This window comes from Panthera tigris, chromosome E3, assembly GCF_018350195.1.
Source record: "Panthera tigris isolate Pti1 chromosome E3, P.tigris_Pti1_mat1.1, whole genome shotgun sequence".
Lineage (NCBI taxonomy): Eukaryota > Metazoa > Chordata > Mammalia > Carnivora > Felidae > Panthera > Panthera tigris.
Genome location: NC_056675.1, coordinates 23,320,748 through 23,338,538, shown reverse-complemented (window position 1 = coordinate 23,338,538; position 17,791 = coordinate 23,320,748). Strand labels below are relative to the sequence as shown.

Here is a 17,791-nt window from a genome sequence, read left to right as displayed (position 1 = left end):
AATTCTAAGTTTAAAAAGCTGTGTTGAGAAAAACCTCTACCTGAAAAAGCAAAGACTCAGTGGTCGGATTTTCATAAAGTATCAGGAGCTTGTTAGCAATTCTGGCCCAGTACTCTTGTTATTTTACAAAGAGAAAGGCAACAAGCCAGAAAAGCAAGCGGGCCTGGAGCTACAATGAGGCAGACCTCCCTGGCCTGGCGGCCCCCGTCCACCCTCCTGCAGTGTTCCTTCACTTCATGGTCTCACAATTACCCATCACTAGATGCAGATTACAGCAACCGACATGCTGGCTGCAGGCTTGGGAGATGAGTCACTGTCCTCATTAGAGAAGCTGAGCTCACTCTCACCTCCTCCAGCCTCAATGCTAGGGCTGCCTGATCCTTCCCACACCACCTGGGGTTCCTGTCAGAACTGAGGGCTGCCATTACTCAAGTGTAAGTGAAGGTAAAAAACAAAACAAAAAAAAAAAAAAAAAAAAAAAAAAACAAACCCAAAAACAAAAAAACAAAAAACCCCACAGTTCTATTTGTATTGTGTTTCCCCAAGTATCCGTACTGTGACCATCTTCAGAATTCTTTTATGCAGAGTCAAGTGTTTCTGTTCTAGATGCTTCTGCACTTTTTTAAAAGAACATGCCACAAATTCCTGTAAAGGAAACGGCAGTGGAAAGGGGAAAAGCTGAGAGCCGGGAAGCCCCCACACTGGGCGAGCACAGCAACTCCTCGCCAGGCAGCCCTGGGCAAAGCACTGAGCACTTTGGAAAGCGCTCTGAAAGAAATGTATCCCTTATTGTAGAGTTAAAGCTCCAGCCTCCACACTAAGCCTTAGAAGTAGAAAATAATGAAGTACAAGGAGAAACTCATCCTAGAGCTCACAGAGGAAAAGCAAATAACCAGGTTTATATAAAATGGTACTTATGACCGTACAGCCACACAGCCCTTTTACCTTCTCCGACAATCTTCTTGGGGCCTAGCTCCTAAGCGTGAGGGACCCTGTGCCGTGTCTGTGAGATGCCACTTTGGAAATCTGTCACAAAACCCATACCCACCATCGTCTTCACTCCTCTCTCCGGTCATCTCCACTGACTCGGATAATGAGGCCAGAGAGGTGCGTCTGGAGGACGCCGCGGAGGTCACGCTGGCTTGCTTGCTCCCCGGGAGCCGGCTCACCCAGTGTTCACACAAGGAGGAGCTGGTGGAGCCTGCAGTAAAGGAAGCAGGCACTGGGGTCAGGCTGGAGTCCCAGGCTGGCTCCCTGACACACACTCGTGTGAAGGGGCAGCGCCTGAGCTGGGGTGGCCTGTGTCAGTCTTACCTCCCAGACCCCTGCTTGAATATCCCATCAAGATGAAAAGAAGGAGGGCAGACTAGCTCATGTTTATAGTAATAAAATGCAAGTATTGGCACGGACACTTCATAATGCAAAGTGCAAATCTTAAGTGCTGGCAACAGAATCATCTGTACTCATTCTGCAAATAGTTATTAAGCACCTATTGCCAGGCACCGTTCTAAGCACACACAGTAAAAATTCTGACACGGAGCAAATAAAAGTGGCAGTGCACCGTTATTTCTTAGCTTGCTTTGTGGAATTGTTAAGTCGTTTTCACAATATTAACATACAAACACATAACATGCACACACCTAGGCTGTATGTCATCTGTACTGTCCATTCCAGGGATGCCCTTAAATTCCAGAGCAACATGAACTGCTCTTGAAACTGAGAACAAGACTCAAGTAGACCTCAAGAGAGTGTAATCTCCAAGCATATCTCAGAATCTGGAAAGCACTGAGGGAAGGCACTAGAGCACTGGAGTTCTCACTCTCTCAACTGGGTGAGCAGCTACTGAGGGGTGGGTGCACTGAGTGGGGCTTCACTCCAGCAGGGGTTCACTCGGTTCAGCGGTTCCTGTTCTCAGCGGCTTCAAACCAATCCCTCGCAAGCTTCAAGGAGATTCAGGGTGAATACTCTCTAACATGATCCGATGTTACCGTGTCTCCGTTGTCGGTCACAGACTCTTAGACGCTGCGTTAAGGAGCGTGCGTCACCTTGTCTGGACCGTGTGGCTGCATCCAGACTAAACCCCATCCAGCTAAATCCAGCCCACCTATCATTACTATAGCCTTCAACCCTTCCAACCAAACAGGCCGACCTCATCGGGAAAAAGAACGATTTCTAATGGTGCTTTTACCTTGTCTAAAAGGCTCTAACGTACATTTATGTAATCTGATGCATGCAATGACCCCATGAGGCAGATATTATTAGTACACCCACATTACAGATGCTTAAATATGTGGCTTGGATGTGATGTGCTTCCAGATGATGCGACTGAAACATGGCAGCGCCAGGTCTCATTCCCTCTTGCTTCTAGTGTGGCAGCCATACCGCTTTTTCATTCATTCGTTCCACAAGCAAACATGGCAAGCTCACTCTGAGACTGGCGCTACCCACTTCCGTGGGAACTCTGCTGGTTCGCACATTCCACCCCCATTTCCTTGACTGCAGTCATTTTGGTTTCCAGGTTAAACTCAAATGTGAGAATTTATCTGATCAACACAACAGACTCATGAGACCTTGTGGAGAAGTTCTCTGGACCATTACAATCTTCTGCTCTAGGAAGAAGCTGCTGAAGAATGGCTGGCCTTACCTGCCACTGAGCTGTTGGCTGACCATGATGGAATAGCTGTCCGCCTCTGGTAGAAAAGGATGTACGCTGTCTGTGTGCAGACCTCATCTTCTGACAGCTGCTGCACGTCACTGTCATCGAAGCAGTACCAGAGGCCGTCCACAGAGTTCTTACAGTAGGCTGCCAAAAAGAGCCCGCCATCAGTACCAGGGGAGGGGGCACCGGCCGCTCCACTCTGCCCACAGACACCAGCTCTTTGGCTCATCTAATGCATTCAAGAGCTTTTTAAGGTCGCACGTAGTTACACACAAAGTGGTAAAAAATCCAAATTGGGTTGTGAGCTCAGGCAAAATGTTTCAAGACATTCCAAACTATTCCAAATGTACAAAATTCTACTTAATCTTAGAAAGCCCAACGTACTTATTTACTTGAGGCAGTGGGTCTCAACCTGAGACGATTTTGCACCGCTAGGGACATCCGGCAACAAATGGAGACATTCTTGACTGTCACAACTAGGGGACAGGGTAGTACTGGCACTGAGTGAGTGGAGACCAAGGATGCTGCAAAACATTCCACAATGCACAGGACAGTCCACACAGCAAGAATTATCCCGCCAAACTATCAAGAGTGCTGAAGCTGGAAAACCCTGATTTAAGTATGTTGTCACATTTCAGTGTTTATTAGAGATAGAAAATAGGACTAGAAATAATGATACTAATAATAGCAGCAGCTAGTATTTGTTTAGTGCTTATTATGTGCGAAATACCTCAATTAATCCCATGAGATTTATTCTGTTATTCTCATTTTACAGAGGTTCAAAAAGATTAACCAGCTTGCCCAAAGGTCAAGCAGCTGGTGAAGGACAGGGCCCAGCTCATTTCAGGTGTATCTAGTCCCTGAGTTTGCACTTAAACCCTATCCCACCCTGCTTCCCTCAGGGGTAGTATGAACAACGTAATGCCCAGTGGAAGCGCCCTGGCAAACTAAGAACACTTGAGCTCAGGAATGCATGTGTGTTTTTCTCCAGTTCAAATTCTAACCCTGAAATAGAAATTAAGAACATTCAAGTACCAGCAAAAGACAAGAACTTAGTGTTTGTGAAGCCACGTGATCTTGTAAACATATATCAAAGGGTGTGATAAAATTGATTCAGAGGAGTACCTTATCACACTTCCTAAAAATACCCACTTATTGGGGTAATAATAAATGAGGGCTAGAATATTTAGCTGAATGCCTGAGGGGCAGGGCACACAGGGTCCCATGAGGCACCAGGAGTGACTCCCTCGACAGGCCACAATGACATTTGTAAAGTATGGAGCCTTAAGAGAGAAAGGGGATACAGGCGAGGATGGGTTACAACCAGACAGGTCCCAAAAAAGAGCAGAATAAGAATCTGTGATCATGGGGAAGGAAGCCATGTACAGCCATGGACTCCTGGGACCAGAAAGGGGAGAGAAATAGAGACAGAAGCAGCACGGGGCTGGTAAAACAGCAACTTGTCAGTGGGCAGGTCAGGCCTAACGTATAAATGACCCAGCTGGGGAGATGGCGGCTGTTCTGGAGTGGGACATGCCCCCGGGACAAGGTAACAGAGCAGCCCTGCACTAGCATCAGTAGGCTTCTCTCCAGGACAGTCTGTTCCCAGTCACAGCACGGCAACTAAGGCAGCCCAGGAACACATTAATGGTTTAACAATGTATTTACTAGATAACTCACTTTTCTTCCTGGAACTAGCTTCTCAAATGTTTTCTAGACAAGTATTATTCAAACTGTGGTTTGCAGACTGGTCCCAGTCCACAACAAGCTAAGCACTCAAACTGAGATAAGCATTTAAAAACTTTCATAGCAACTGGACACTGCCAGGATATTTTTACTGTATTTTTACATAAGTATTGAGTCGTGAAAAATTGTAAATTTTAAAAAAGAACAGGCAGGTTCTGCCTCATAGAAGTTTGATCTAGAATCCATACACAAGTTAGCTATACACGTACCAGTTGATTGTATCTAGAACTAGTACAAAATAAAACCCCAAATAGGGGCGCCTGGGTGGCTCAGGCAGTTAAGTGTCCAACTCTTGATTTCGGTTCAGGTCACAATCTCATGCTTCATGGGATCGAGCCCCACATCAGGCTCTGTATGGACAGTATGGAACCTGTTTGGGATTCTCTCTCTCTCTCTCTCTCTCTCTGCCCCTCCCCTGCTCAAGCCCTCTCTCTCTCTCAAAATAAATAAACTTAAAAAAAAAATCCAAACAAGGACTTAAAAACAAGGTATCTCAAATTCAACAACACTAGGGTATTTAAAATGTTCTCTAAACTAAAACCCTAAACATGTTATATACTGGAAAAGCAGTGGTATGGCCTAAGCATCACAAAGGGGAAATAATGCAGAAAGAGCCTAAGCTTTTCCTAGGTAACACAGGCCCTGAGAGGCAGGCATGAGCAGTTCCAGTGCACGGGCGTGGTCACCAAGTTCCAGTAAGATTACCTGCTGTAGGTCACAGAGCTCCGAAGAGGTGTCTAGCCTCTAGCCCACGTTCCTTTCACTAAACTATGCTGCCTCCAAAGTACCTGTGAGTTTTCAGGCATTTTCCAAAGTCTTCTCTATATAAAGATTAACATGAGGGGTGTTGTTGGTTGAGTGTCCGACTCTTGATTTCAGCTCAGGTCATGATCCCAGGGTCGTAGGATCAAGCCCTGCCTTGGGTTCTGCATGGAGTGCAGAGCCTGCTTACAATTCTCTCTCCCTCTGCCCCAGCTCATGCCTCACTTTTTTTTTTTTTAAAGAGTAACATGATAGGTTAAAATCCAGCACTGTCCCATTTTTCTCAACAATTTCTTGCTAGAAACTGCATTACTTTCCTGAGAAACAATATTATAAATGGAAGACACATTCTTTACCAAAGCTGAAGCTGGACGAACACCAACCAGGGATGCTGGCAAAGGTGTTACCACACCAGCTAACCAGTGAAATTAAACCATTTCTAAGTCCCTTTCCATCTGAAGAGTCCCTGGGCGTGTAATTCTATGACTCAGTATCAAAGAACATAGATATGACTGGTAACACCCCAAAGGCAAACATCCAATTAGACACACGACATTTATTATACAAATGGGTCCCATCAAATATAAATACAAAATACGCAAGACCAAAATATAGTCTCACCAGATTTTAAATTTGGTTTAAGCCAAAATACTAGGTAAAATATATCTAAACGTTTAATTAATATTAACTCTGTCTTCTGGGGACTTATACTTCTCAATCTCATTCGTTCTTCTCCTTGAGCGTGCTTCTAGAGCAAGCAGAGGCAAAGCAAACTGTTCCACTATGAGACATGCTCCAAGCTGTATCCAGTCACCTTCCCTGTCTCCTGCATCCCATGGGGAAAGCAGGTTGAGAGAATGTGCCAGCAAAGGGGTTCGGGAGCCCAACAGGGAGGTCTCAGGGTTGACTGCTAGGGAACTCCACACAGTTGAAAAACCAGCTGGTAGGGCCAGACTTCCTCTACCCCCACCCCCGACCTTTATGAAGCACTGGCACCCTAGAATCTTGTAGCATGAAGCACTGAGTTCATGAAGAAAGGAAGTGCCTGCAAGTATACATGTCAAATGTGTTGAGTGTGAGGGAAGTAAAACTCCGAGTCCTGGCCGCCCACCCCCACAGATGGCCAGACTAACAGCAGTGCCCTCCATGGACTCCCCACACACACGAATGTCCAAGGAAGAGCCCCCACGCCTGCGTGCCTCCCCAGTGTTCATCACGGATAATTCCAATTCTGAGACTCCATCTCAAGGAAATACAAAACTAGAATGTAAACTAAAAGATGTTCATCAGTGTTATGGTCAAAGTTAGAAAGCAGGAACAGTAGATATGTTCAACAACAGGAAATGGCTACATAAAATTAGAGTTCCACCAACAGAATATCCTGCGGTCCTAAAAAGTAGTGTGTATACAAATTAAGCATCGACAACTGAATACTCCTGTTACAACAGGTAAGTGTGAAGACTGGGATGCAGGGACATACACACACCCCTCGCATCTCACCACACTTCGGATTCTGGAACTTTTTTATTGTCTTCCTGTCAGCAGGTACAGTCCTGAAGTGCAGGCCACTATCCCATCAGCTTCTCCTGTGCCTCCAGTTTGCTCTAACCACCCTCTCCACTGGCCCCCTGCTCTTCCCGCTGTGTACACTTCTGTGCACCACACAACCTATTACACATTACTGATCTGACATATCATGTGGTCCTATATGTCCCTGCTCGATTACACTCTTAGGAGACACAGTTTGAGGCCTATTCATCTCTGATGTGAACCCAGTGCAAGTTACACGGGAGGTGCCCCATGAATGTTCACCTAAACAGAACATACCAGTACAACCACAAGAGTGTAAAATAATGGCCAAAACGTCCAGAAAAACACTGGAAGAAATGTTACCTACATACAATGGGATAGTATTATTCAGCTTTAAAAATGAAGGAAACTCTGACACGTGCTGTAACATGGGTGAATCTTAAAGACATTACGCTACGTGAAGTAAGCCAGACACAAAAGGACAAATACTTGCAAGGTTCCACTTATAGAAGCTTCCAAGAGAATCAGATTCATAGAGACAGAACAGTAGTGGCCAGGAGTGGGGGGGGGGGGGGGGGGGGGGGGGGAAGGCAACAGGGACTTGCTGTTTAACAGAGTTTCAATTTGGGAAGAAGAAAAACGTTCTAGAGATGGATGGTGTTGAGGGCAGCACTACAACATAAATGCACTTAATGCCACTGAACCATACACGTGAAAATGGTAAATTTTGATATGTATATTGATCACATTTTTTGAAAATGTTACCAATGGTTATTTTTGAGTGATGAGCCCATGGATGATGGTACTGTTCTCTCTTGTGTATAAATTTCATATAACGAACAGTCCCTTTTAAAAATGAAAAAGATAAATTTAGCTTTAAAACAAAAAGAAAAAATTCTTCCAAATCACCTTAAAGACACTATAAAACCGGTTCATCTAATCACTCCAAATAAGGGAGAAGCGACAACGTCAAGGAGTGGAGTGAAACCCTAAATGGCGGTGGGGGTGACGTAACCAAAGTGAGCCCCTGGTGACCCAGACAACATGATCTACCTGCACACACCACTCCCCAGTCAGGTCACACAGCTACTGGATGGTCCGACTCAGGAAGAGAAGGAAGAATTTGCATTTATTTGCTCTTGGACAGAGATCCAGCAGATGAAAACTGCCCTCAAAGATGGCAGACTGCGTACTAGAAGAGAAAGTGAGGTTCTAAAGCAAAAGTAGCCCTGTCACAAGCAAAACATGTCTGAAGGAACGGTCAGCACAGACACCCGGCCTCTCGCACTGCAGACCTGTGTAGTGCCCCCCTTGCATGGTGCCATGATGATTGCACACAGCATACAGGTCATAGACGTAGTCCTCAGGGTCCCTCCCGAGTCCATAGGGCCGTCTCCATGGAGACCAATGGGATGGCAAACTCCAGCTGCTCTGACTTCTCTTAACCACATGAGGTGTCATGTCCAGGCCAGTCAAGGGGAACTTGACCATGTTCTGAAGTTTCATACGCCTGTCTCCTTCCTGTTACAAGAAGAAAAACAAGTTCTGATGATATTTTCATGCAAGTAGATGGTAGATCAATTCTGCGTGAAATGTGGACCCTAACAGCTCAAGTGGTTTGAGTTACCGATCTGATGGTTTCCAAAGATACGTACAAAATAAGGAAACACACTAACAGTTTTAACTATCTGGAGGAACAAATTTTAATACTACTCAAACCAGAACAAGCAATGACGTACATATAAGGGGTGATGAGCCTCTCGGAGTCTCCATTTCCTTATCTGATAGATGAGTTTAGGTTTTTAACTTACAAACTGACAGTATTGGGCAGTTCATCATGATACCTCTGCCAAAGAGGCATGAAAAGTAATGGAGTAAAACTGTACATGAAAGACAAAGTTAGTGCTGGCACAGAATAGCCACCAGATAAGTAGTATACCCTTTTCCTCCCCACCTCCTCCAACAAGCACAGTAACAGTTAACATTGACTTAATATATTCATTTAGTTGAGAATAATTCATTTAGTTGATAATCTCGGGTAATCTGTATCTTCCATTAGCCACGGGGAAATCCTCTGAAATCCAACTGTCCGCTCACTAGCTATTTTCTGAATGTTTCTTGTGTCTGTGGGAGCTCTAAGAAATTAATTGGGCATGGATAACACCCACCCCAAGGAGCCATGGATCTATTAAGAGAAGGAAAACGTTCATAAGAGAAAGGGAGGATGAGCCCCGGATGGTCAGGAAAGTCAGACCCGAGAATTTGGACCTTGCCGTGCAGTCAAGCACTGAGGCTTTGAGGGAGGAGGGAACGTCATCAAAGCTGTGTAAGCAGTGCACAGCACGGGACAAAAAGGGAGGAGCAGCTTAAGTGAAGAAATCAAGTAGAAGACAACGTGACTGCAACCAGCTAGAAAGCATCACAAGTCTGAACGGGCAGGCTGACAGCAAGAATGGGGACAAGGGGACACACACAGGAGGCAATGCAGAGGCACAACCAAGCTGAAGAGATGACTGGTTACACGGGAGGGATATAAGAAAGAAGTCAAAAACAACACTGCAGTTTTGAATCTGGGTGCTGGAAGGGTGAGGACATTTCTTCTAAAGAAACAGAAGGCAAAGGAAATCGGTCAGCTTGTGTGTGGAAGAAGGCCGGGCTCTGAACCTCGGCTATCTGCATACAGCAGCTATCTGCATACAGTCGGGACACTCTTTACTATGATTAAAAACCTAGGGATCCTGTGCCCGTCACCCCAGACACTCCCACTTCATCAGCAAATCCTAAACATCTGTTGATCTATTCCAGTCTTTTCTCCACAGCCACTGCTCCGGACAAGCCACCAGCATCCCGCCCCTGCATGGTTGCCATCGGCTCCCTTCAGATCTCCCTAGCTTCATTCACGTGGCCTCCCATCCTCCACACAGCAGCCAGAATAGTCTCTTCAAAACACAGATCTGGCCATGTTGCTTCTCTGCTTAAAACCCTTTCTCAGAATCCCACTCTGCCCACCAGGAACAACCAGCCCCTGCCCTTCCCCCACACTCTGGAGCTCCAGCCAAACCGGTGTGCTGTCAGTCTCTTGCACGTGCTGCCCCGCTCAGGGCTCTGCACACGTGGCTCCCTCCGCCACCGTGTGTGTGCAGCACGGCCCCCACCTCACTTGGGAGAGGCCTACTCCGAATCTTTCAGATACACACCTTAAAGCCAGGCCTGAGAGACTCCTTGAACATTTCCCTCTCATTTCCCTCTCTTACAGTGGGGCCTGCCCAGGACAACCCTAACCTCAGGGAACACACAGCCTTTTGGGAAAAACTGACTCGGAGCAATACAACTCACATCAGATTTTCTCTGCATATATTTATGAGTCATCTTCCCAACTATGTGACCGCTTCTGGGAGCAGGGTAACACCTGCTATTACTTTAGGTACAAAGAGAATTCTACCTGCCCCAGAAAGGAGCTCTGTGGTTTTTTTAAATCCTAAAGTACACTTACCAAAATTTAAAGCACAACATTTTCAAATCTAAAGCAAATCCTCGAGAACAAAGTAAAACATCTGCAGTATGAACTAAAATGTTTTGAATTGAAAAGGCCCCAGGATGCTCCAATTTTGCTTTGGGTAAGAACAAACGTGACCCCAGACACTGGGGCAGAGGCACCTGTAACAACACGCACAGGGATGCTGGGTCCAACAGGGACACCGAAGGACCCCCAAGCAGACCACAGCAGGGGCATGAGGAACTTGGTCACAGCTTTTCTCACTGTGACAGAGGACATCCTTACCTGTCGAAATCTCTTCAGATGGATAATAAGCACATCGGGCAGAGTCCAGAGGCTTAACGTGATGCTCCCCTGCTGCAGCTGCTTACAGTGCGGGCACCGCCAGGCGTCATCCGGGGCAAGCTGAAAACAAGGAGCATGACACGACTTCCATTACGCACCACCTCAGGCGAGGCTTTTATAGGAGGCCGCGGCCCCCGCTTCTTGGTGAGGGCACGGTACAACTCGGGTCTCTCGGGAAACCACATACATAGGATGCAGAGTCAATGGCAAACACCATCAAAAGCGGCACCTGGCCAGAGCTGGCACCCAAAGGTTTGCTGAATAAATCATCTCTCAAAAATGCATGACTGAACAGGTAAATATTACACAGAGGATGTTCCACATCACAGAAGAACCTCACATTCCACAGATTCTCAAACTCAACCTGTTGCGCTTCCATCAATATACTGTCCTCCTCCTCCTCCACCTGTCCCATCCTCCTTCCCTCCCTCCCCCTTCCTCCCCCTCCTCCTCCATGTCATACCTCAACAAACACTACTGCCACCCACCAAAAGCAGAACCGGCAGGGCGGACGGGTATCCCAAACCCTCAAACCCTTCCCTCTTCCTCTCGTTCCACATCTACCCAAAGTAATTGCCTGCCACCTCTCACACCTGTCTCCTGCACTCCATTCCCACTAACATGGTCTTAACTCAGAGTCCTTACCCTCGCTCTCATCTGGGCTTCTGGAGTCTCCTATCCGATCTCTCTCTCCCAAGCACTAACCCACTCCAAACAATCCTCCCCCATCCTGCTACCAACAAGGTCTTTCTGAACGTCAATCTGAGGCCTCAAGTCCACATATGTCATCTCTGCAGGTGAGGGTTTCAGGAAGGGGATTTATTCAGTTAGAGGTATGCCCATGAGGCATGTCTGATGAGAGATTTAAGTCTCCTCTGGAGTTCAGAAGATGCACCAGATCAGGGACTATCAACATGATGAGGTAAGGAATGACCATGCCTACTGAGATGGAACAGATAGAAGCACAGAACAGAATCTTGGGGAATGCCTCTTTTTTTAAGTGAACCACCAGAGCCTGAGGATGCATAGTCAGAAAAATAGGCAAGTCAGAAGCATTCCCTCTGATGTGTACCAAGGAGAGAGAATGGCAAGATCCCATGGAGAGGTCAGATGGTGATGGAGCAAAGGCCACAGAACTGAGCAAACCAGGGGCCACCGAGAGTTTCAGAGGGCAGTGTCAGAAGTGCAAGTGGGATGGAGAGAGGGAAAGAGCTGAAACCAATAATAGGGAATAAGGCAGAAAAGAAGAGGAGAAAGCCAGGCATGGTAACAGGAAAAGGAAGCAGACTGGGTTGTTGTTTTTTTTCCCCCGTGGCAGGAAGACCGAATCACATTCGTAGGAAACATGGGGAAAAACAGAAGTTTGGGTGGATGGAAGTGACTCAGACACTTAACACTGGCAGAGACCCACAACTGTCATCTGGTCAGTCTGCATCTCTGTGTGACCTATTAATAGTCTATGTATGTGGCCATCCAGCCCAGCGTGTGTGGTAAAGGAGCAGGCTGTAGTCTGTTTTGTCAATTTCCAATACAGATACTTTTATAAGATACAATAAGAACAACCTGACAATGTCTAAGAGCTATGACAGCCTCGAAAAGGTCTCTGATTTCTGTACTTATCTCATCGTAAACTGCTACAAAGAGCTCCTGGCCCTGCCGACCACACTGAGCACCGCTGGTCTCGCTGACTCTGACCAGCAGATGAAGGGCAGCTATCTCAGTAGGCAGCTCTTCCATCTTCAGACCGTGTGTCACAAAGTTCTTCCTCATATTAAGACAAATTCACTCTCCCTGTCATTTCCAATCTTTAGGTTCTGCTTTTCAGATAAAATTAAGTCCAATCCCTTATCCACAAGCCGGTCCTTGAAGTGCCTAAAAATGACTATTAGATCCCCACTCAAGGCCTCCTCTGTCAAATTCAGCATGTCGCGGTTTCCAGATGCACCAGCCCCTATCCACTCTCTCTGGTGCCCTGGTTTGTCAGTCTCTTATTAAAGAGTGAGCATTTAAGGTAATGAAAAGAACGGTGCTATCACCATCTGAATTCTGGGCACTGTTTTAAAGCATCCTTAAGGCAGCTGACAGTGGCTGGCACGTGACACTGCTGATCAATACTGAGCTTGCAGACATCTAAATCCCCAAGTTAGCATCTCACAGCCTGCTGCTGAATCTCACGGTCTCCTCTTCTGTGTCCCTGTCATATTTCTGGACCCGATGACTGAACTTCCCAAGTAACATTCATTTATGCATTCATTCTAGTGTGGACTTACTGAATCCCTGTCTATGTGCCAGGCGTGGCTTATAGATATTGGGATTATTTTATGACCAGAGCAGACTCTCTCAACTCTCTCCCTTACCTGCTGTGTCCCAGCCACACTGGCCTCATTCCTGTTTTTCAACCATGCCAAGTTGCTTGCTTTATTTACTTATTTATCCCCACCAAACAGACTGAGGTCAGAAACACTGCCTGGCTTAGTCCCTGTTATATCCCCAGTACTAAGCATACCACCTAGTGCACAGTGTGTACTCAATAAACATTTACTGAATGAATGAATCCCTACTAAAATGTATCTTGCTAGCTTGAACTTAACCTTCTAGGTCAATGAGATGTTCTGTGGAATACCAATGTTGTCATCTAGTAGATCCACTCAGTTTTAAGCTTTGGGCCATTCTCAAACATCTCCCAAATTAAAAAAAAAAAAAAAAAAAAAAAAAAAGCCCAAATAGGACGAGGTACTACACAGAGTCTGCCATCAACCTGTTTTTAAAGCCAACTGCCTATTGTATAATTAGGCTCCAAACTCGGAAGAAAAAAAAAAATAGGTCTTATGAAAAACTATTATTAGGGATGTCTGGGTGGCTCAGTCGGTTAAGTGCCTGACTTCAGTTCAGGTCATCATCTCAAGGTTCCTGAGTTCAAGCTCCACAGTGGGCTCTCTGCTGTCAGCACAGAGCCCGATTCAGATCCTCTGTCCCCCTCTCTCTCTCTGGCCCTCCCCCACTGGTTCTCTCTCCCTCTCTCTCTCTCTCTCAAAAATAAACTTAAAAAAAAAAAGAAAAACTATTATTAAAGGACCTAGCTATGAATAGCTTGGGGGAAAAAAGACTGTGAGAATATTAAAAGTATTTTCAAATATTTAAAGGATAGACAAGTGGAAGAAAATCAGGACTTGTCATCACATATCCTTAATGAATGTGTTGGTTGCAGTAACCTGGGGCATATTTCAGAGAAGCCTCGGGGACCACCAGAGATATCCAGGGAGGAAATGGCGTGTCTCCTGAGTACAGAAATGCCTTGTAACTAAGGTATTCAAATAGCAGCTGGATAATCACCTATTTGAAATTAGGCAGAAGAACTCAACCATTAGAAAATAGGAGTTTTGGGGTGCCTGACTGGCTCAATCGGTTGAGTGTCTGGCTCTTGATTTTGGCTCAGGTCATGATCCCAGGGTCGTGGGATCAAGCCCCATGCTGAGCCTGTAGTCTGCTTAAGATTCTCTCTCTCCCTCTGCCCTCTCCCCTGCTCATGGTCTCTCTCTCAAAAAAAAAAAAAAAAAGGAAAAGAAAAAAGGAGTTTTAAAGTCCCCTCCAACCCTGAAATCGCAGGATTCACTAAATATAAGAGTGAACAGTAACAATTAGCAGTCAGAAGTATGATACTAAACATCAGCTCAAGATTAGCTGAACACCAAGTGCTCTAGTCAAGGCTGCTTAAGGTGCAATGCCCTAGAGAGTTTTAAAAACCACACAGGCGTTGGCCCCATCCACAGAGACTTATTCATGTATCCCACTCTTCTATTCAAATATTTACTGAGTCCCTACAATCTGCAAAGCACTGTACTGTGGTCTAAAACATGCCTTCTGATCTTTCTTTTTTTTTTTTTTTTTTTTTTTCAGTTTATTTTTGAGACAGATAGAGAGAGAGAATGGGGGAGGGGCAGAGAGAGAAGGAAGCACAGAATCCGAAGCAGGCCCCAGGCTCTGAGCTGTCAGTACAGAGCCCTACGTGGGGCTCAAACTCACAAACTGTGAGATCATGACCTGAGCCAAAGTCGGGCGCTTAACCGACTAAGCCACCCAGGAGCCCCCCAAACTTTCAATCTACATCTGCACTGAGCACTCCAAAGTGTGGCTAATGTAGCTAAGGAACAGAATTTTTAATTTTGTTTCATTTTAATTAATTTAAGTTTGAATTTAAGTAGGTCCTGGCACATATGTTTTTGGTGCCAAAAAGTTAAGAATAACTATTTTTGTTACTAGGGGAAATGACTTAAAATCCATAAATCAAGGGGTGCCTGGGTGGCTCAGTCAGTTAAGTGTCAGACTTCAGCTTAGGTCATGATCTCGCAGTTCACGAGTTCCAGCCCCACATCAGGCTCTGTGCTGACAGCTCAGAGCCTGGGGCTTGCTTCAGATTCTGTGTCTCCCTCTCTCTCTGCTCCTCCCCCATTTGCGCACATGTGCACGTGCACGCTCTCTCTCTCTCTCTCAAAATTAAACAAACATTTAAAAACAAGGTTTAAAATCTCTAAATCAAAACAAAAAAATAATACATATATTACTGTTAAAAAAGAAAAAAAATTAACTACAAAGGTTCACTTCTAGAGCATTTCAATCAATCAAGGTTTTCTAGTAATCTAAACTACTTTTGTTAAAGTCCTAAAAGGAATAGCACTAAGACACCCATTATGTGAGTGAAAAACGCCTGGGGACTTTTCTGGGGCATACTTTGCTCTCCGGTGTCATCCTGCCATACCGCCCTCCCTAGCACCCTCACCACCCCAGAAGTGCTGCCAGGCTCTTACCCGCTCCTCTTTGGTGTAGAGCTGGAAACACTGGGATAAAGTGCAAGTCTGGGGCTGATGATGACGCTCCCTCTGCAGACGGACACTTTCTGCATCAGGAATATACTCATCTTCAGTATTTACAAACAAGCTGCAATTGGGGGGGGGGAGGGAAGCATTTATCAGAGAATGTCTTGCAAAACTGACCCCCAAATTGCAGCTTCACAATGTGACTATAAATTCATAACCAGAAAGAACCAATGTGTAACAAAAGCAAACAGGTTATCAATTGGTCATCCAACTTTTCTATGTTCCAAAATAGTCTTGAAAAGCTCTGTATCTATAAAGTTATTTCTTGAAAATAACTTGGGAGTTGGTTTTCATGGGATTGGTCATGAACCATTAATATATATTCTTGTCCTTTGTATCTACAGGCATGCATTTGGCATAATTTACTAGAGTTAATGGGCTTATAATAAAAATCAAAATCATTGGCCCTGAACAGTAATGAATAAACAGCTCAGTCTCATCAGCAGCAAATGTTCTGAGGTTTTTGAGATCCAGACAACAAAATGTATAGGAAAGAAATAACTGATTAAAGGCTTAGCAAGCCACTTGGATACTTAGCTAAAAAGAGAGATTTGTCTCAGCTAATCTGAGGGATCAAAGGGATGCTATTAAAAATGGTAATTAAAACGATGATTCTATAAACACTAAATAAAACAATACTCACAAATCTTTTGTTTCCTTGTCCCATTCTACCACTAACTTCACATGAGCAGTGCCACCTGGTCCACAAGATTTTAATGCCCTAGAGGATGGAGAAGGAAGTCACATATTATGCTCTTAATAAATTATTTTACTTATGATTATATCCTATCTGAAATTTGATATCATGATGTGATTGCTGAAAATGTTCAACACTGTTCCTCATCAGAGTTTCTAGCAAGACAATTATGACTTCATATTTAGAATAACTAGGTTACAACTGGACTGAAAAATCCTTAAATTAAAATGTCCAGTACAGAAGGAGACTAGAAGAAATTAGTCTCACATTATGTAGGCTGTCTACAATCACTCTCAGATGTTCTTCATGACCTTTCCAACTTTTTGTCTCATTTCTCACCAACCCAAATAGAGACCAGATAGTAGTCCCTCTGGGAACAAAGTCTTGCTCCTACATCTCTTCTCCCCCATAACCCATGCCTGGGCCCTTGGACTGTGCCCCATGCCAGTCCAAACTGTGCCCTTCCTGCAAGGTACCCCTCAAGTTCCATCCCTGTCTTTTATAAAGCACTCCCCTCAGGTGGCCTTTCTTGTCACCATCTCCTGAGAAACTCTTTCAGCAATAATAGTCAATATTAATTACCCATCTAATATTTGTTACGCTTTGCAGTATTCTGGATCAGTATCTAATCTCTTAACTCTTGTCTCTAAAACCAAACATAAACTGCTTTCAAACACAACTACGTTGTATACTTTTTTTGGAATCTTAAAGTGCAAACACCACAATATTTGCTGAAAAATCATAATAAAGATAATGTGAGTTTTTGTATTTATGCAACTATATATATTGCATATATATATGTGTGTGTATATATATGTATACATATATATATATATATATATATATACACACACATATGTGTATTCTTTTATTAATGCAGTAGGGTGTTGGAAGCATATAGAAGAGCAGGGAGGTAGCAGAGGGAAGCGACTAGGTCTACTGAGGGAGAGGAGGAACAGTGTGAAGGTTCAAGGGAATGGAATGATCCACAGAGGACACCACACATGCAAAGGCACACACGAGTCATGCCACGTGTTCCAACAATCCTCATGCTGGGATACTGCTGAAGATTTAAGATGAGGGGAAGAGCCTGACAAACGGGGTGTGAGCAGGGTTCAAACTGTAGAGCTTCATACACTGTGGAAGATGGGCTTCATCTTTTAGGTCACAGGTTGCCATTTAAGATTTCCAGGAGGAGGGGCACCCGGGTGGCGCAGTTGGTTAAGCATCCAACTTCAGCTCAGGTCATGATCTCACGGTTCAGGGGTTCGAGCCCCACATCGGGGGCTCTGTGCTGACAGCTCAGAGCCTTGAGCCTGCTTCAGATTCTGTGTCTCCCTCTCTCTCTGCCCCTACCCCACTCGTGCTCTGTCTCTGTCTCTCTCTCTCTTTCTCAAAATAAATAAACATTAAGAAAAAAAATTTCCAGGAGGAAAGCGGCATGATGAGAATTCTACTTTGGAAAACTTCCATCTCGGCTGAGTATGAAAGTGTAATTATATCTGTAGTCCTGGGACATACATTAATTTGCTTTCCTGACAGGAGGACTCCAGGTTTTTCTGATTTCGAAAAAGATCATAAAACATATCATACTCAAATATGAATGAAAAGTAAAAAGTATACTTAATTTCTAAACGAGCCTGAAGAGCCTACATACATAGGTGGAAACTGTACCAGCCGTC

General features: G+C 44.8%; 1 protein-coding gene across 9 annotated transcripts in view; it reads right to left on the bottom strand.

The window, feature by feature from the left end:
* USP31 (ubiquitin specific peptidase 31) overlaps positions 1-17,791 on the bottom strand; it is a 100,163-nt gene that overhangs the window by 40,821 nt on the left and 41,551 nt on the right. For all 9 annotated transcript variants that reach the window (XM_042972336.1, XM_042972328.1, XM_007084162.3 and 6 more), the window contains 6 exons: positions 16,056-16,133; positions 15,344-15,473; positions 10,479-10,598; positions 7,993-8,218; positions 2,645-2,803; positions 1,049-1,201 (listed from right to left, as the gene is read on the bottom strand). In XM_042972336.1, coding sequence (XP_042828270.1) covers positions 1,049-1,201; positions 2,645-2,803; positions 7,993-8,218; positions 10,479-10,598; positions 15,344-15,473; positions 16,056-16,133 — 866 coding nt within the window. The remainder of the gene's footprint in view (positions 1-1,048; positions 1,202-2,644; positions 2,804-7,992; positions 8,219-10,478; positions 10,599-15,343; positions 15,474-16,055; positions 16,134-17,791) is intronic.